Source organism: Dromiciops gliroides, chromosome 1 (assembly GCF_019393635.1).
Source record: "Dromiciops gliroides isolate mDroGli1 chromosome 1, mDroGli1.pri, whole genome shotgun sequence".
Taxonomy (NCBI): Eukaryota; Metazoa; Chordata; class Mammalia; order Microbiotheria; family Microbiotheriidae; genus Dromiciops; species Dromiciops gliroides.
The window spans coordinates 623355523-623375738 of record NC_057861.1 but is presented as its reverse complement, the minus strand read 5'-3'; the positions used below and the strand labels follow the sequence as shown (position 1 = coordinate 623375738).

The 20216-nt window shown below is 43.3% G+C and overlaps 1 protein-coding gene and 1 long non-coding RNA gene across 7 annotated transcripts in view; one reads left to right on the top strand and one right to left on the bottom strand.

The window, feature by feature from the left end:
* Positions 1–16697, bottom strand: part of SRRM2 (serine/arginine repetitive matrix 2) — a 108491-nt gene extending 91794 nt beyond the window's left edge. For all 5 annotated transcript variants that reach the window (XM_043978206.1, XM_043978207.1, XM_043978211.1 and 2 more), the window contains exon 1: positions 16670–16697. In XM_043978206.1, coding sequence (XP_043834141.1) covers positions 16670–16682 — 13 coding nt within the window. In that variant the 5' untranslated portion in view covers positions 16683–16697. The remainder of the gene's footprint in view (positions 1–16669) is intronic.
* Positions 1–20216, top strand: part of LOC122736158 — a 57458-nt gene that overhangs the window by 17041 nt on the left and 20201 nt on the right. The window lies entirely within an intron of this gene.

Sequence of the window (20216 nt, the reverse complement as noted above, 5' to 3'; positions counted from 1 at the left end):
AAGGAGGATCTTCCCAGAAATCATGGGGCTTATGAGAAATTTGTGATATACAACCCCTGATTTATATATATATATATATATATATATATATATGTATGTATGTATATGTATATATATGTATATGTATATATATATATATATATGCATATATAAATTAGGACTAGTTGAAAGAATTAGACTCACTTCTGTGCCTATATATATTTTAGAGCAGGGAGCAGGAGTGACCTCTCTAGGGGTAGAGAGATGTGCAGCTTCATGACTCTACAAGGGCCCAGGAGAGGGCTACACATACTCCTGGGGAACTGAGTGATAACTACTAGAAGGAATAAAAGAACTTATATCCAAACATAAGTAGCTCATTTTAACCTGAAGAGGAGTATGATCCTGAAAGTCTATGTGGCTTTTGTCTTCTTCCACTTTAGGAAATTAAAATAAGACACAAAGTTATGAGTTCAATTCCAATCCCTCAAGAGTTAGGAAAATTCCTAGCATTTAGCTCCTTATGATTGGCCAAAAATTCTAGCTGAGCAGGTTCTGAATTTTAGCCTCGGGGTTGATATAAAACATTGTTCAAAACTACAGAAATGAGAAGATCTCTTTGGTTCTTCCCTCATGCTGCATACTAGAAATCTTCTACCTTAGTCTGTGTTCATTACATAGTACTTTAACTTTCTGTAGCCATGTAGTTTAACATTATCTGTATTTTATTTTGTAAGGCAATGGGGGTTAAGTGACTTGTCCAGGGTCTCACAGCTAATAAGTGTCAGCTGTCTGAGGTCAAATTTGAACTCAGGTCCTCCTGAATCCAGAGCCGGTGCTCTATCCACTGCACCACCTAGCTGCCCAGTTTAACATTATCAAAAGCGTAAGGAAAACAACTTCAGCACGCCCATATAAATATTCTTCATGGCCGTATCACTAACCCTCCTCCATGGAAAGGGAATACAACTTGTGGGGTGGCACTGCTCTCTGGGACCCAGCTCGAGGTCTTAGAGAGGAGAAGCCAGGGAAAGACAGAGGGGTTCTGGGAGATGGATGGGTCTTTTGGCCTCTCTCGGTGCTGAGATTTTCAGAAGCTGCTTCCTGGGCTTGGGATACCTCACATTCTAGTTTCCACTTTGACTGTTGATCTGGTTTCCAGCCAGGTTCTCACCTCGGCATTTCTTTAGTCTCATCGACACCCCCAGGGTCTCAGCCTCTGCAGCACTGATCTCTGGGATCAGTTTCCGTTTTCCCATCTCCACTTTCAGTGTAGGTCATAACATTAGCAAATAGAGACTGCTGCCAATAGGAGTTGTCCACCTCCCTGTTCCTTGTTTCTGAAAAGAATGACTGATAAGCCTCCGAAGCACAAAGGGAGGAAGGGGAGAGCCTGTTCTCCTATTGGGTGGCTTTGTTCTGTTCGGAGCATATGTTCAGTGTTGTACTGATTTTTCCTGATGAGGGAGAGGAGGAGGGTATGATGATTGTCATCAGTACTCTTATTCTTTCTTCTCTATCCCATGTACCCAGGGCACTGGGGCAGAATGAGAATTTGAGGGAGATAGAGGGCATAGCATAACTCAATAACATTAATGGGAATTTGTGTTCTCTCTCAATAATAAAGGGAAAGAATGAAAAAGGGCTTAGATAAAATTTTAACAAATATATGCACATTTTGTGTTTGGACCCTGCCAAAATATACATATACTGTATAGATAGCCCACATGGAATGTGTGCAGAACTTGGCTCAAATCCAAGTCAGTACAGGACTGAACACCAAGCAGCAGAAGAACATACTTTTACCAGCAGAGTCTGATGAGAACTGTGGACAACTTCAAATCTTGCTAAATGGTTATCAACAAGAAAACCTCAACTCCTTTGAATGCCTTCAGTTTATGAGTCTGAACCAGAGAGAGGAATGAATGACATGGGAATTTTAATTCTGTTATTAAAAAATATTTGATAACAACATACTAAATGTCTGAATCTATAAATGTACTTTCTAGAGTGAAATACCCCTAAAGTATTAGTGTGAATAATTCTCCTTTGAAGTGGTAGCAATATTTTAATTCACACTATTTGAAATTATATTTTATATAGGACAGGGTTGATGATGAGATTGCCCTAATTCTCTAGGAATATTATCCTCATCTTGGGCAGGACCCTACCTAACTAAGATTGCTTATTTCTGATCCAAGTGTAAATAGAATCTAATCTATGTGAATTCCAGCCCAAAAAGCATTAGGCTCAAGCCCTAGAACTACACACACACATTGTCTAACTAAAGCCATCTGGATAGAGGTGGATCCTTTTGTCCAGATTGTTGGAGGTGGAACAGTCTCATGATCAGCTCACATTCTCAAGGAGGAGGAGTTGAAGACTTTTGTCCCACCTTCTCATTAATATGTTTCTTCCCCCTCACTAATTGTTTACTAATCAGGATTGATCTCTGCCTTTCTGGAGTATGTCCTTTTCCAAAAGTATTTAAGCACTGATGATCTCCAGGGTTTTGTCTTTGGTTCCCAAGGGACTGCTGACAATCAACTTATTATTTCCATGCCTAATTAATAAATTGATTACCTCCACCTGGGGGTGGAGAGGGGAAGAAGTTATAGTTCATATGTAAAATTTGGAAATAGGTTACAGCTCAATGGAAATATGCAGTGAAATTTTTTAAACAAAATTTTTACTTGTTAATGTAATATAACAAAGGATAAGAAAATTATAATTCTGATTCAAGTTTACTATGAATTAATACAGTAGTTATGGAAAGCAAAAACTTTAAAAATTACTTAATATTATATACCTAAAGATAAGCCTAAGATGACAAAGTGACAAAAACATTGTTGTTGTCTTTTAAGATATTTGAGCTTAGATTGAACTTTCTACTTTTTCTTTAAATCTTACATATAGGCATTGTTAGATGCATAGAACTTTATCTACATTTAGACAGATTTTTATGCTCATACTCATACCATGAATCAAGTATAACTGGATGACCTGGCACATTATCTAAAATCAGATATTTTCCCATAACTAGGCTAAGATAACTTGAGAATCAGGCTTTGGGAGGAAAAAAACCAAAACTTTAATTCCCCATGCTTTATTTGACTACCAAAAAACTAGAAGCAATCAGTGGTTTGTAGTTTCTCAGGGTGAAAGGATTTCTAAGCCAATAAACAAGCATTGGTTTTCATTTAAAATCCCTTTGACATAGGAGGTGAAAAAAGGGTTAATAGAAAAACCTAAAACCCAAGCTTTAATTCAGATATTAACTCCAAAAGGGATTCAGATCCCAGTTAATGGATAACTTACAAGTTAGGATGCTAGGTTCTCTTACCCACAGAAATCAGTACGCATAACGGGACCATAAAGGGTCACGTCATATAACAATAAAGGAATTGACAAGACTATAGAAACTTTGACTAGAAATAAATGAAAAATGAATATATTTTGAAACTAGCCATGGGAACCAGAAAGAGACATGCGCAGAAAAGGCCAAATTTGTCCCCAGATTCACCTTATGACTCTGTAAACCCCCAAAACACAACTCTACTGAAAAGGGTACCCGCCTCTGGGGTTGGCTTAGGACCCCAGGAACTCCAAATTAGGATAAGCCCTCCCCTGTACCTCCCCCAAGGTGGAGATTATTATAATGAGACTGATAAATCAATTTATCTATACTATAAATATAACTGTCTTTCCTTTCACTATTTGAGAGATACCTTTCCACTATTCTGGTTCTCTCCCTGTGGTCACTCACAGTATTGCAATAAAACTTAGGAAACTGAGTCACTGAGTCTTGTAATTCTTTTGGGACTACTTGCGATCAATTTGACCCTAATTCCATCTCACATCACCTTTACCTCCCAATAAAAGTGTGAGCGGACCCCTTTAAAACCAGGTTGAGTTTTTTCCTTCTTAGAAATGTAAGTGGGGGGGACAGCTAGGTGGCACAGTGGATAGAGCACTGGCCCTAGAGTCAGGAGGACCTGAATTCAAATCTGGCCTCAGACACTTAACACTTACTAGTTGTGTGGCCCCGGGCAAGTCACTTAACCCCAATAGCCTCCCCCCCCAAAAAAAAAGAAAAGAAAAGAAATGTAAGTGGGGACAGCTAGGTGACACAGTGGATAGAGCACCAGCCCTGGAGTCAAGAGAACCTGAGTTCAAATCCACATCAGACATGTGACACTTACTAGCTGTGTGACCCTGGGCAAGTCACTTAACCCCAATTGCCTCACCAAAAAACCAAAAACATTATTTGATTAAACTTGATTTTTAAAGTGAACCAACCAACACTTGCACTAATTTTCTTCACTATTCACTTCATATCCATTTTCTTTCACTGCCTTCAGTAAACCTGAATCTTTTCTCTGACTGGCTATTCTGCTAAGAAGAATGCACTTGGGGCAGCTAGGTGGCGCAGTGGATAAAGCACCGGCCCTGGATTCAGGAGGACCTGAGTTCAAATCCGACCTCAGACACTTAATACTTACTAGCTGTGTGACTCTGGGCAAGTCACTTAACCCCAATTGCCTCACCAAAAAAAAAAAAAAGAATGCACTTTTGGGGGGCAGCTAGGTGGTATAGTGGATAAAGCACCAGCCCTGGATTCAGAAGGATCTGAGTTCAAATTTGACCTCAGACACTTGACACTTACTAGTTGTGTGACCCTGGGCAAATCATTTAGCCCTCATTGCCCCATAAATAAATAAGTAAAAAATAAAAGGCACTTTTGAATGTAATCTTCAGTCCATATTGCTAATGGTGTTCTGTTATTTTCAGTCATGTCCAAATCCTTATGACCCCATTTGGGGTTTTCTTGGCAGAGATGCCGGAGTAGTTTGCCATTTCCTTTCCCAGTTCATTTTACAGATGAGGAACTGAGGCAGAGTTAAGTGACTTGCCCAGGGTCACACAGCTAGAAAGTATCTGAGGTCACATTTGAACTCAGGTCTTCCTGGCTTCAGGGCTGGGATTCTATCCACTGTGCCACCCAGCTGCTCCTACATAGCTAAAGGAAAATAAGTAAACTACTTGAGAGCAAGGGGGGTTTAGCTGTGTTTTTTATATCAGGCACCTAATATACCACTGACTCATGCATATTGAAGGAATGCATAATAAACCATTGAGAGTGGCCCCTGGGAAATTTAATTCAACATTTCAAAGAAATGGCACTCTTTCCTTTCCCACCCCTACCCCCCAAGAGATGAAATCTATCATGCAGTTTGGGGCTAGACTGGGTGAAGTCATTCTGTCCCAGGAATTTGGAATAGGATTAGGGTGGGAATAAAGAGAAGTAGCTACCAGGTTAAAGACACTTTTAGTGGGATCTGACTTTGAGCAGCTAGAAGCTGATTCTCACAGCTCTATTTATTTAATGAAAATCCTTCTAAAGAAGGAGAGGGCTAGGGGTGGCTAGGTGGTGCAGTGGATAAAGCACCAGCCCAGGATTCAGGAGTACCTGAGTTCAAATCTGGTCTCAGACACTTGACACTTACCAGCTGTGTGACCCTGGGCAAGTCACTTAACCCCTATTGCCCTGCCCCCCCCCAAAAAAGGAGAGGGCTGATTTTTCCCAAGGAAAACCCAAGCACCTAGTGAATCATCTCCTTTCTCTTTTCTGTCCCAAAGGGTAGAGGTTTAAATTATAAGTCTCTGTTTCCTTTGTTAAATCATTCCTTGTTTTATTAGTACTTCAGATCTGGGTTTACTTGATAAAGGAGTTATAACCATTCTTAATTTATTTTTTGGTCAGCTTCTGTACAGAAAGAATGTAAATGGGGGTGGGGGGAGCTAGGTTGCACAGTGGATAAAGCACTGGCCCTGGATTCAGGAGGAACAAAGTTCAAATTCAGCCTCAGACACTTGGCACTTACTAGCTATGTGACCCTGGGCAAGTCACTTAACCCTCATTGCCCTCCCCCCCCCCAAAAAAAAGAATGTAAATGGGGATAGCAAAAAACATTTCAATATGTAGTTTTTTACAGAGATTCTTATCTCTGCCCTGGTGACTCTAGTTTGGGGCCTCTGACCTTCTATTATTTTGTTAACAGTCTGCATTAATAAGTTCCTGAAAATGTCAGAGAAAAGAACTCACACCGACTGTGGGCAAAAGAAAAAAAATGCCCCAGGCTGAAACTGTGAGTTTATCTTTTTATCAAAGCAAAGGATTGTTTTGAACTTGGGTGTTTAAGGCTGAAGCCTTCCCCCTTTCCTTGACCCTAGGAAGTGGGGGAAGAATGAAAGGGAGGAGAAGGTGGTAGCAAAATGGGAGGCTGCACTCTAAGCCAATCCCTGTAGGTGAAGACAGGTGTAGTGTGGGAAGAACTAAGCCTGCTCCTTTCCAGAAGAGAGGAGATGATGATAGAAAAGAGTGAGAGTGAGCCAGTCAATTTCGTCCAGCCATGCTTGCTGATTATTGTCAGGATTCATTCGGGATCATTTTTTTCCACTGCTATTTTCCTTCTATGTCATAGGACTTTATTAATATATATTATTAATAAGATCATAAAATCTCAGAGGCACAGGCTAGAGTGACCTTTAATCATCTCAGCCAAAGATGAGAATCCTTAACCTATAAAAATCTGTGTATTCAGATAGTTACGTCATTTTCCCCAACCACTTACAATTCTCTTTGTACTAAACATAAAGCACCAGAATAAATTAAGAACTGGTTAAACTTTATTTAGGAAAGCCCAGATTTGAAGTATTAATAAAGAGCAGCAAGTGGCTTGACAAAGGATAAAAGATTTTTTGGTCCAAAAAAAGAAGAGTAATGGAGGAGAGAAAAAGCGATTGATTTACCAGGCACATGGGGTTTCCTTTTGAAAAACTATTCCCATCATTGCTTGGAAGGATTTTCATTAACTAAGGGGAGCTATGAACAAAAGCTATTCACTCAATGCTTATCTCAATCCCCATCCAAAATGTGCTTTACCCCAGCTGCTTTGGGAAGACAAGATGTACAGACAAGAAAAGGCACGCTAGAACACAGAACACAGTGAAAAGAGGCCCAATTGACAATCAGAAAACCTGAGCTGGAGTCAGTCAACCAACTCAAAAAGTGGCTGTAAGCAAACTATTGAATCTCTAAGAACCATAGTTTCCATAAAATGGGAATAATAATGTTCACATTAGTCTCACTGAGGTATTGTGAAGATCAAATGAGGTAAAGGGCTCAATTAAGCTTAGAGCTATATGTGTCAGCTATTATTGATGAAAGGGGCAGCTAGGTGGTATAGATAGAGTGCCAGCCCTGGAGTCAGGAAGACTCATCTTGGGGCAGCTAGGTGGCGCAGTGGATAGAGCACTGGCCCTGGAGTCAGGAGTACCTGAATTCAAATCCGGCCTCAGACACTTAACACTTACTAGCTGTGTGACCCTGGGCAAGTCACTTAACCCCAGTTGCCTCACTAAAAAAAAAAAAAAAAAGGAAGACTCATCTTCCTGAGTTCAGATCTGGTCTCAGACACTGACTGGCTGTGTGACCCTGGGCAAGTCACCTAACCCTGTCTGCTTCAGTTTCTTATCTGTAAAATGAGCTGGAGCAGGAAATGGCAAACCATTCTAATCTCTGTCAAGAAAACCCCAAATGGGGTTACAGAGAATTGGACAAGACTGAAAACAACTGAATAACAACTATTGATGAAAGACAAGTGTTTCACGTGAGTGACACAAACAAATGCCAAAATGACTTATGAGGAAGGAGAGCTCAGTGTGGGATGGTCAAGGAAGGCTTCTTGGAGGAGGAGGCAGTATTTGAGCTGGGCCTTGAGGGAGAATTTCCCAGAGATTTAGCAAGATTTACCTGCTCCCTAATTCCTCTTCCTAGCGCAGGGCTTCTTAAACTTTCCACTCATGACCCCTTTTTGCCCAAGAAATTTTAACATGGCAAAAAGGTGTCGAGAATGGAAAAAGTTTAAGAAGTCCTGTCCTAGAGGATGACTTAGTCCTTTCACTCCCCAGGCAGGAGACACAGATACCACAAACTGGTCCTGCCCTCTCTGATTCAAGCCAAAGAAGGATCTGTTTCAGACTCCCTCACAGACCTCCAATCTCTCCAAGTTGCCAGGGTTCCTCTATTATTAACACTCACTCGATGACATGTTGATATTGCACAGCAACAGGGTTTCCTCTAGTCTGATCACTGATGTTACCAAATTCCACTTTCTTATCTCAGTCTGGACAGGGCTTGCTTGCCCCAGTGGACTGGTGTTGGTTCTTTGTCAGGGAGGGAGTGGAGGTTCCACGAAGTCCCTTGAGTCTCTGCCTATACCTGGGCAAATGTTTGGGGCTGATCTCCCTGGTGATGATGGGGCATGAAAACCTACACCTCTGTGCATCTGGTCTATGGGACTGGCACTGCCATTATTTAACTTTGATCTCTGCTTTTGTAACCTCCTTATATTGCTCAGGATCACCTCAGGGTAACAAAAATAACAATAATGATAATGGCTCACATATTAAATGTAATGTGTGTAGCTTACAATGTGCTTTTCTAACAACAAAGTGCAAGAATGATTTATCCTTTATAGACGAGGAAACAGAGGCCCACAGAGGTGAAATCATTGGGTTATCCTATTTAGATCTGGACCTCTGACCCCAAGTTCACTTTTTTTTCCACTATCCCATAGTAAGAGGTAGAATGAAGCAGGAGTAAATGGGGAGACCCTCTTTCCTGCTACCCATGTGCTCACCTTCACAGTGCCTGAAATCCAGCCATTGTAGATCCATTTTTTCTTTTTTTTTTTTAAGTGAGGCAATTGGGGTTAAGTGACTTGCCCAGGGTCACACAGCTAGTAAGTGTTAAGTGTCTGAGGCTGGCTTTGAACCCAGGTACTCCTGACTCCAGGGCCGGTGCTCTATCCACTGCGCCACCTAGCTGCCCCGATCCATTTCTTGTGGAAGAAAGCTTTCCTTTGCAGTTTCAATGCACATATATCAGATGATGGTAATACCTTAAGCCATTTTTGGCTAATACCCATGTGAGAATTGGTTGACCACCTATTGAGAATAATGAAGCTCAATTCAGTGAATATTTATTAATGACCTCTAGGCATTTGGGGACATACAGAGATGAAAAATGACATTGTCGGAGGTAGCTAGGTGGCACAGTGGATAAAGCACTGGCCCTGGATTCAGGAGGACCTGAGTTCAAATTCGGCCTCAGACACTTGACACTTATTAGCTGTGTGACCCTGGGCAAGTTACAACCCTTATTGCCCCACCACAAAAAAAGAAAAAAAAGAAAGAAAAGACATTGCCTCTCTGTTCTAAAGAAATTGACAATCTAGTAGGAAGTTAAGATGTGTACACAGTGTATGCCAAAGATGTTTTAAGTGCTTTAGGAGAGGTCAAAACAGAAAGTGGTAAGAGATGGGAGAAAAGAAGGATTACCTGAGGTTGGGAAACTTTGTGGAAGACATGGTAGCTACCTGGGCAGGATGTTGAAAGAAGTGGGGAGTTGAAGATAGTATTTTAAGTATGGCGGCAGACTGTATGAATTCATCGAAGACCAGAAAGATCAATCCATTCCGACTACAGTATAAGTTACTCAGAGAGGAGAGCAGACTAGAACTGGAGGTTATGGGGAGCCATAAATGCCAGTGTAAGGGGTTTAGATTTTGACCCTTTAGCAACAATGGGGAGCCACAGAAGGTTTTTGAGAACAGGAAGGGTGTGATCAGAGCAATCTGACAGAAGGTTACTTTGACATGGATTTTAAGAAGGGAATGGAGAATGGTAGAGAGACCGGAGGCTGTGGAACTAGTTTAGGAAGCTATAACTGTTAAGCCTGGCCAAGAGGTAATAAGAGCCTGAACTGGAGTGATAGGCCTCTGAATGGAGAGAAGATTGAACTGGAAGATATTGCTGAAGACTGAATGAGGGCTGGGCCTGGGGAGAGGAAGAAATGAGAGGACATGTCCGAGGCAAAGGTGACTGTGGTTGAGAGCCTGAGTGTCTGGGAGAGTTGTGATCAAAGCCAGGTTTTGCTGCTGCAGCTGCTGCTGTTGTTTGTGGGGGAAGGGCTGAATGCATGTAATAAGTTTTGAGTTTGAAATGCTGGTGAAACATTTGTGTGGAGATGCAGAGCTAGGAGGAGAAAATGGGTAGTTATCTGCATAAATAATGAGGCACCAGACTGTTCTGAGAGGGGAGGAGGGAGGAGGAAAAGGCAGTGCTGGGACCCACTTTACCTGCTTGGATGATTGTTAACCTTGGTAACTGTGGCCAAGGACAGATCTTGCACTGGCCTTAAAGAGTATGTTAAGGGGGCAGTATTCGGCATGTATACAGGGAGAAATTCACGTCTGCAATGTCTCTCTGTCTGAATTATTATGTACCTCAGGGCCCTGGGTGATGATAATCTGAGGACTGAGAGAGAGTGCAGGCAATGTTGTTGACCACTGCCATACCCTTCCCCCTCACTGAGTTCAGGAAAGGAATACTTAACAACAAGCAAGAAACCACTTGAGAGGAGGTGATACTGCCTCAGACACACTCAGGAAGCCACCCCATAGGAGGAAAGAAAAGAAGGTCTGGACGCTGGTGTCCAGGATTGGTTTTCTTCCATTTTTTTCCCTTTGCCCTTAAGACAGGCTTTCAGTTAGCCTTTGGAGGTGCAAGGAGCCCTTGCAGGGAAATTGAGGCTCACCACCTCCAGGAGTCAACAGACCTTGGGGGTCAGACCCCTCTGTTACCTGCAGCCATGTCCCAAGCCTCTGTTATTATGTCATTTCAGTTGTGTCTGACTCTCTGTGACCCCATCTGAGGTTTCCTTAATAAAGATACTGGAGTGGTTTGCCATTCTTTTTTTCTTCTGCAGCTCATTTTAGAGATTAGGAACTGAGGCAAACAGGGTTAAGTGATTTGTCCAGGGTCACACAGCTAGTGTCTGAGGCTGGGTTTTAACTCAGGGCCTCCTGACTCCAAGGCTAGTGCTCTGTCCACCTCAACACCTAGTTAGTTGTCCCACCAAGTCTCTACCAGCAGCAATAGGGCCGAGTGCTGAATCCAGTGGGCAAAGCAAACCACTTAGAGGTGAAACTGAACTGAAGCCCAGGGAAAGCAGCATATGTAAACCTCATTAGCAAGCAAGAAAGCCTGGGGTCATTAGACCCTCAGTCATCCCTTTCCCTTTGAATCTTCACAGCATCGGGGGATTCTGGGAGTGCTTCAGAATTCCTCCTCCTGGCACCCCAAAAGGAAAAGCTGGGATGACAAAAACAAGGAGGCATTTAGAAGGTAGGGTGCTCCAAGTAGGAGAGCCAAAAACCTTTTTTTCCTTGTATCTTCAACATGTTAGTTAGATAAACTGTGAGGCTAGTCTGATGCTTGTGTCTTTGTAAAGTGCAGGTGGGTGGTGGGAGGACGATATTCAAACTGAGAAAGGAAGGTCCAGATACAGGGTGAGGATCTCAGCTGTGTGTAAACTGTGGAGTTCCTATTTTTGTTTTTTGAGTGACATTTCATCATCTCCTAGTCTAAATTCAGAACCCATCCAGCCTAGCGACTCCCCCCCCCCCTCCCTTGCACAGGTTAGCCATGAAGGAGGCCAGCTTTTGCCATTACATTTGCATACCAGAGTGATAAGACCACTTGGTGGGTATTGTAGGTATAGTGCCACATGGTGGACAATTCAGAAATGATACTTCCTCACTGGATACTCACAGTGGATACACTGCCTTTCTGTAGGCTTGAAAAGGTAAGCTCGAAAGACAATGGAGACTGCACCAGCAGGACCCCCAAGCAAATAGGCAGCTGCCACCAGTGTCAATACAATATCTAACCCTTCCCCCAGCCTCTCTCCCTCTGTCTTTGAAATAATTGTTCTTGTCTCTTTTAAGTTTATACCACATCCTGCTTTGTGTTACATTCCTCTGTATCTTTTGGAGTTCAGATCCTAGTTCCACTACTTGCTAGCTGTGTGACCTTGAACAAATAACTTCCTCTCTGGGCCTCGATGTATTGACATGTAAAATGGGGGGTTTGGATGATCCAAAAGGTCCCTTTATTGTTCCCCTTCTCCTCTTCCCACACATTCAACCTCCATAGAATATAAGCCCCTTGAAAGCAGATATTAGTTACAGGATTTGGAAACAAGAGAAACCTTTTCTCTACACTGTGCTGCCAGACTGGGCCATCATCTTCATGCCCCCTCACTGGAACCTTGGACTCTGTCCCCTGGGACCCTGGACTCTGATAGGTGAACTTTCCCTTTATGTTGCCTAGAGCTAGACTTCCACACCACTTCTTGGCCATTTCCACAGGCCACTGTTTGCTTGACCCTCCCTCCCTCCTTTCTAGTCCCATGTACGGCTGGTTTCCCCGACTCAAATGTAGTGTCCTGGAGAGCTTGGCTTGGCTTGCTTGCTCGTGTGTGAAGCCCCCAGCACTTAGCACACTGCCTGGCTCATAGCAAGGGCTTCCCAAGAGCTCTGGCTAGCTTGCTAACTAAAACCCTCCCATTGTATGGATAGGGTAACCGAGGTCTAAAGTTCAACATCTTTGTCTTCCCACTGCAGTGATCACAGGGGCCTCCCTAGGATAGATGCTTAGGAAACTGTCATTGTCGAATGGTGCACAGGGGAGGGACTTCAGTGGTGAGGAGAGGGCAATAATGATATTTATAAAGTACTTTACATGCAGTGTCTCGTCTGATCTCTTCGACAGCTGTTTGAGGTGGATGCTATTACTATTCCATTTTACAAATGAGGAAACTGAGGCAGGGAAGTTAACTGACTTGCCTACAGTCACATAAATAAATACTAAGTAGCAGAAGTAGGATTTGACCCCAGGTGTGTCCTGACTCCTAGTCTGGCGCTTGTTCTACTAGACCAGGGGTCCACAGACCCCCTCCCCCCCCAAAGTGTCCATGAACATATTTGGGGGGGGGTCTATGAACTGGAATAGGAAAAAAATCACATCTCTAATTTGAATATAATTGGTTTCCTCTGTAATCCTGTTATATACACATATATAAAAATAAATACACTGCATATGTAAATATCAGTTATATGCCAATATATTATATTAGTAATATAAAATAATTATATTATAGTAAAATATATAAATACATGTTTTATGTAGAAACATGTTGCATAAATATATGTAGAAATATAATATACATATTATCTATTCATACATAATATGTATGTTGTTGTTCAATAGTTTAGACTTGTCTGACCATACTGTCTGTGGGGTTTTCTTGGCAAAGACACTGTAGTGGTTTGCTATTTCCTTCTTCTGTGGATTAAGGCAAACAGAGGTTAAATGACTTGCCCAAGTCACACAGCTAGCTAGTAAGTGTATGTAAGGCTAGATTTTTTAACTCAGGTCTTCCTCACTCCAGGCCTAGCACTCTTATCTAATGAGCCATCTACCTGTCCCTATACACACATATCTCTATATATAAATATTTCTATGTTATCTAAATAGAATTATATTTATAATATTTTATATATTTATAATAATTATATGCAATTGTAATGTATTATAAATAAATGCACATGTATGTATGTGTGTGTGTGTGTGTGTGTGTGTGTGTGTGTGTATCCCCCAATCCTGGACATCAGGATTATCAGGATTGTCACACACACACACATATATACACATAAACACCGATATCTATATAGATAGGTAATATAAACCATTCTTTTCTTTTTTTTTTTTTTTGCGTGGGACAATGTGACTTTCCCAGGGTCACACAGCTAGTAAGTGTCAAGTGTCTGAGGCCGAATTTGAACTCAAGTCCTCCTGCATCCAGGGCTGGTGCTTTATCCACTGTGCCACCTAGCTGCCCCTAAAACATTACTCTGAGAAGGCTTTACCAGACTGCCAAAAAATGGTTAAGAATCCCTATACTAAATCATGCTTCCTTTAAGGGTCCAAAGGAAACAAACACTACACTAAGGACTTTACAAATATTATCTGATCCTCAGAACAACCTTGAGAGGTAAGTGCTATTATTATTCTCATTTTACAGTTGAGGAAACTGAGGCAGACAGAGATTACATGACTTGCCCATTGTCCTATAGCTAAATGTCTGAGCTTGGATTTGAACCCAGTTCTTTCTGATTTAAGGGCCACTTAGCTGCTTCATCCCCAGGATATCAGTTCTCCTAGAGCCAGTCAGAACATATATCATGCAGGAAGTGGGATTTAGTAGCTGCATTTAGTAGCCACCATTCCAATTCAGGGTCCCACTAGCTTTCACTTGGACTATTGCAATGGCTTCTTAAACTTTTACTTTCTCTACTTCAGTGCATCCTGCACAAGAAGCCAGGATGATCTAATGTGCAATTCTGATCATTTCCTACCTGAATATACTCAGTGGCTTCCTGCTGGCAATAGGATAAGGTCCAAGCTTTAGGTGGGGTAGAGACTTGTAGCATAATAGAGCTATGCTTAGCTGGAAAACTAGCCCCACTAAGAGAGGTTATGTCCCCCGCCCAGTTGTGATAATAAGGGTGATAAGAATTGACTTTGCAAAGTTCCACATCCCCCTTCAGAGTACAGGTAATAAATAGCCCTATGTTGCCAAGAAGACCTTTTCAGGGACCCCCCTAACAGGTTTTGAGGAGGTTCAGGTGTTTGGGTTCATTTTTTTTTGTTTTTTTTTGGAGAGGCAATTGGGGTTAAGTGACTTGCCCAGGTTCACACAGCTAGTAAGTGTTAAGTGTTGGAGGCCGGATTTGAACTCAGGTGCTCCTGACCCCAGGGCCGGTGCTTTATCCACTGCGCCACCTAGCTGCCCCTGTTTGGGGTTCTTGAGGAAGGGACTTTTAGCCAAGTTTTGGTGTGCCAGGTAGGGGAAATGGAGAGGCCTGAGTAAAAACCAGTTTGTGGAAAGGAGATCAAGAAGAGAGAAGGCACATATTGGGGCAGAAACATGCTGGCGCCGAGACCAGACTGAATTGGCATTTGTGGCAACTTGGTGGGGGTGAAATCCAGCCAACAGCTTCTTACTTTCCATGGATTTTTCAGAGCTCATATTCCTACCCAGAATCTAAATCTCAGTGCAGTTCTTAACCATCATCATTCAGACTGCTTGTGAGAGGGGAGAAGTGACCTGAACTGTGGGCCCCATCACAATCTTATTTACCTTGTTGGACTGTTGTCTGCTTTTCTTTTACTTGATAGTGCTAATGAATTATATAGCCATTAATGGTTGTTTTGTCTGAGCCTATAAATTTGTGGTTCAAGCTTGAAAGAGAAAACCATCCCACAGGAGATGAAAATTTCCCTGGTTTTACTCCAGAGTAGAGATTGAGAGAGAGAGAGAATTTGGGAGCAGCTGGGTGGCAGAGTGGATAAAGCACCCACCCTGGATTCAGGAGGACCTGAGTTCAAACCTGGCCACAGACACTTGACACTTACTAGCTGTGTGACCCTGGGCAAGTCACTTAACCCTCATTGTCCTGCCAAAAAGAAAAGAGAGAGTTTGCAAATTTGGTAATTTCTGAAAACATCTCAGTGCATACCCACTAACCTATCTTTGCACTCAAAGTGAGAATTATTTTATTAATATTTTTCAGTTTACAAGCATTTATTTTCTCACACACACTGGAAGAAAATTCAAACAAAATCCTTGTCACAAACATGTAGTCAAACAAAACAAATTCTGACACTGGCCATGTCTAAAATGTGTATCATTCTGTATATTGAGTCAGTCCCCTCTCTTTCAGGAGTTGGGTCACATGCTTCATTATTGGCCTCCTAGAATCTTGACTGGTTATTATATTGATCAGAGTTAAGTCTTTCAGAGTGAACATTTAATAACATTATTGTATAAATTTTTCTCCTGCTTCTATTCACTTCCCTCCATATGGGTTCATACAAATCTTTCCATGTTTCTCTGAAACCAACCTTTTTGTCATTTCTTATAGCTCAATAGTATTCTACTGTTATTCACTATTCATATACTATAATTTGTCCAACCCTTCTCCATTTGATGGAGACCCCCTTAATTATTTTCCAGTTCTTTGTCACCACAAAAAGAGCTTGTCTAGGTATTTTTGTATATATGGGTACTTTGCCTCTTTCTGTGATCTGTTGGGAGTCAGAGAATTCATAAGAGATGAGCCAGTAGTGGAGCACAGCAGGGTTTGTTATGTTTGTCCCCAGTTCATCCAAAAGGTGCCTCACCACACATTGACATTCCACAAGAATTATAGTAAACATCATGGACATTGATATGGTACATTGCAGACCTCGAAGTCCTTTACATGCCTTATCTCATTTGATCATCAAGACTCTTGTGAGGTGGATAATGAGAAAACTAAGGCTCTGTTTATATGATTTCTCCAGAGTCGTTACTAGACAGTAAGAACAGAGGCAGGATTGAAGCCCAGGTCTTTGTGACTCCCAAACCCAGCACCCCGTCCCCTAGACTGGGTCCCCCTCGCCAATCTAGCACAGTGATCTGCGCCTGGCAGGGGTTAATCAACGCAGCTGAATTAAATTGAGTCTCTTCTGTCATCATTTGAGTCTAGGCAAAACAGGCATTCTAATCCCTGTTTTACAAATGAGGAATGAGACAGAGGAATCCCTCGAGAGGCCCCAAGGTCACACAGAGACAGACAGGGACAAAACAAGACTAGGACCCAGGTTTCCTGACCACCTGTTAGCGCCATTCCCGAGAATGACCAACAAAATGAGGCGATAGCCTCAGGCCGCTCACCAGGTCCTCCCATGTCCGAAATAGCCAATAGGTAGGCGATGGCTCCAGGTGTCTTTTCTGGCTAGGGGCTGCATCTCCCTTCCCCCTGCCCCACCTTTTTTGTATAGTGGGGGAGGGGTGGGGGGCGGTATGTGTGTCTGTGTCTGTGCGCGCGCGCGCGCCCCCGGGTGCTCATTTCAAATGGATTTCACCTAGTTAGAGGTAGGGGCGGGAGAGAACCAGGGAGGAGGGGGCTAGAGGTCGGTCACTCAATCAGGTTCTTCCCCCCCCAGTTACACACTGTTCTCTGGTCCTAAAACCCTGGGGCGGGAACTGGGGATGACTCCCGGGGCTCTCGTCGATGAAGCTTGGGGGTTGGGATAGGAGAACATGGTCACGTGTTGGGGTGGATGAAGAGGGGATTCATGCACGGGGCAGGGGGATTAGATTAAATCTCTACTGAAATCCCTCCAGCGTCAGGCATAGGCATGCCTGGCACGCCCTTCTGGGCTCTGCCCTTTAAGACCCCGTCGCCTTCTTGGTCCCTCCGATTTCTCGAATCAACCCCCCCCCCCAATCTCCCATCACCACCTTCGGCCACTTCCGGTCCCCCTACTGGTGACGGAGCCTCTTCTCTCTGCTGCCACCTTGTGGCATAAAAAATCACCCGCAGCTGTTTCCCTTCTCTCTGCAACCTGCCCTGGGTCCCCCCCGTTCCTCTGGGGAGCTGGCCAGCCTGCAAGGGAGAGGGGAAAGGAGGGCTGTGGTCTGGGGAGCAGGGTACATCTCCTTCTAGGCAAGGAGGAGGGTAGCAGCCCGAGGGAGGGGTGGTCCCGGGGTGAATAGGGTGGATGTTAATGAGGGAGTGTGAAGGAGGGCCTGTGATGGGAGGGAGAGGCTAAGTGGATGTTATCCAGGGAGGGGGGTAGAAGGGGTGAAGGGGAGCTGGGTAGAGATGGAGCAGGCAGGAGGGGTGTGTGAGACTTCAAGCCAATTCCACAGACAGGCTTGTGGGCTGGGTTTCAAAAAGTTGGGTATTGTCCTCAGGAATGTCCCCCAATTCAATTCATAGCATCACACAAATCTCATAGTTGGAAAGGAACCTAAAAGATCATCTAACCCAATCTGCATCTGAAGAGGAATCACCTCTAAACATACCCAACATACAATGATCTTGCCTCTACTTGAGGATGTACAGGGAACTCACTACTGAGACAGGGACTAATCAGTGGAAGCCCAGCATATGCAGCATGCAGGAACTGAGGCAATCCGTGACATAGATTTCAGAGCAATGGTATATTTTATCCTGTGGCTTTATTCCAGTCAACTTACCACATGAAGAATGGTTTTCATTTACCCAAGCAGCCATACAAATGACCTCAAGGCTTGACCTTATTCTCATTCCTTGCCTATCTGCCTTCTAGGGAGGAATCATTTACTTGTTGTGAACCTCTGAATGAAAGGGCTCCAGTGGCCTACTCCCCACCTGGGCGACCTGACACCACGGGCACATGGCCCTGCTGTTGCTTCTGACCCTGTTGTGGTCTGTTCTCTCCTGCCTCCGCATTTAAGCAAAATAAAACAATAAGATGTGCAAAAATATTTGTAGCAGTTCTTTTTTATGTAAATGAGGGGGTGCCCTTCAATTGGATCGTAGTTTGGACAGCTATGGTATATAAATGTGATGGAATACCATTGTCCCAGAAAGAAAGGATAAAAGGAAGCCCGGCCCTGGATTCAGGTGGACCTGAGTTCAAAATCTGGCCTCAGGACAATCTTAACACTTACTGTGTGACCCTGGGCAAGTCACTTAACCCCCCATTGCCCGCCCCCCCCAAAAAAGAAAGGATGAAAGGGATGGTTTTTGGAGAAACTCAGGAAGACTTGTATGAACTGATACAGAGTGAGCGGAACCAGGAGAATGATGTACACAGTAAGCAACAATATGGCAAAGACAAACAACTTGACAGACTTAGAAACTGATTAATGCCATGACAACCACAGTTCTAGAGGCCTTCTTTTTCTTTTTTTTTTAAAGTAAGGCAATTGGGGTTAAGGACTTGCCCAGGGTCACACAGCCAGTAAGTGTTAAGTGTCTGAGGTCAGATTTGAAACTCAGGTCTTCCTGACTCCAGGGCCGGTGCTTCACATGTCCACTGCACCATCTAGCTGCCCCTGGTTAGCCCTTTTTTTTTTTAGTGAGGCAATTGGGGTTAAGTGACTTGCCCGGGGTCACACAGCTAGTAAGTGTCAAGTGTCTGAGGCCGGATTTGAACTCAGGTACTCCTGACTCCAGGGCCGGTGCTCTTATCCACTGCGCCATCTAGCTGCCCCTCTAGAGGACTTCTGATGAGATATGCTATCTACCTCCTGATGGAAAGGTGATAGATTTAGGATACAAATTGAGACATAATTTTTTTTTGGACATGCCAATGAATTTGTTTTGTTTGACTACAGATTTGTAACAGATTTTGCTTTTTTTTCCCTCAATTGGAGAAAAGAGGGGTTTAGGAGGGAGAGGTGGATTTTTGTTGATTGAAATAATAAAAATTTCTTTTTAAAAAAGGCTAACCAGGGGGCAGCTAGGTGGCACAGTGGATAAGAGCACCGGCCCTGGAGTCAGGAGTACCTGAGTTCAAATCCGGCCTCAGACACTTGACACTTACTAGCTGTGTGACCCCGGGCAAGTCACTTAACCCCAATTGCCTCACTAAAAAAAAAAAGGGCTAACCAGGGGCAGCTAGATGGTGCAGTGGATAGAGCACCGGCCCTGGAGTCAGGAAGACCTGAGTTCAAATCTGACCTCAGACACTTAACACTTACTGGCTGTGTGACCCTGGGCAAGTCATTTAACCCCAATTGCCTCACCAAAACAAAACAAAAGAATCCCAATCACATCAAAAAAAGGTTAACCAGAACTGGGGTGCTAATCATTGACAGCTAACCCAGAATGGAGGCCTGAGCTGATGTCTGTAGAGAAAGATACCCTAACCCTTTGAAAATTCCTCCTAGAAAGAACCCTGAAGGGGGAAGATGTAGCCTAGTTCTAGGATGGGGTTGGGGTGGGGTGGGGAACAAGCATTTATTAAACAACACCTATGTGTCAGGCACTGTGCTAAGTGCTTTACAAATATGATCTCATTTCATTCTCAGCAACCCTGTGAGGTAATAAATAGTGGAGCTAGAATTTCAAGTCACATCCTTTTGTTCCAAATCCAGCATTCTTTTTACCATTTTGCTTCTCTTAGTTCTCCCTTCCCTCAAGTCTTGTGTGTGTGTGTGTGTGTGTGTGTGTGTGTGGCAATGAGGGTTAAGTGACTTGCCCAGGGTCACACAGCTAGAACGTGTCAAGTGTCTGAGACCGGATTTGAACTCAAGTCGTCCTGAATCCAGGGCTGGTGCTTTATCCACTTCACCACCTAGCTGCCCTCCCCCAAGTCTTAAACATGGTCAGTTCATTCTTTGTATGATGTACTCTTCATCCCCCTACTGTCTTGATTCATCTCCTCTTGGGCACAGTTCAGATTGTTTAATATTGCTTCTAAACTGTATCATCCAGAACTGTATA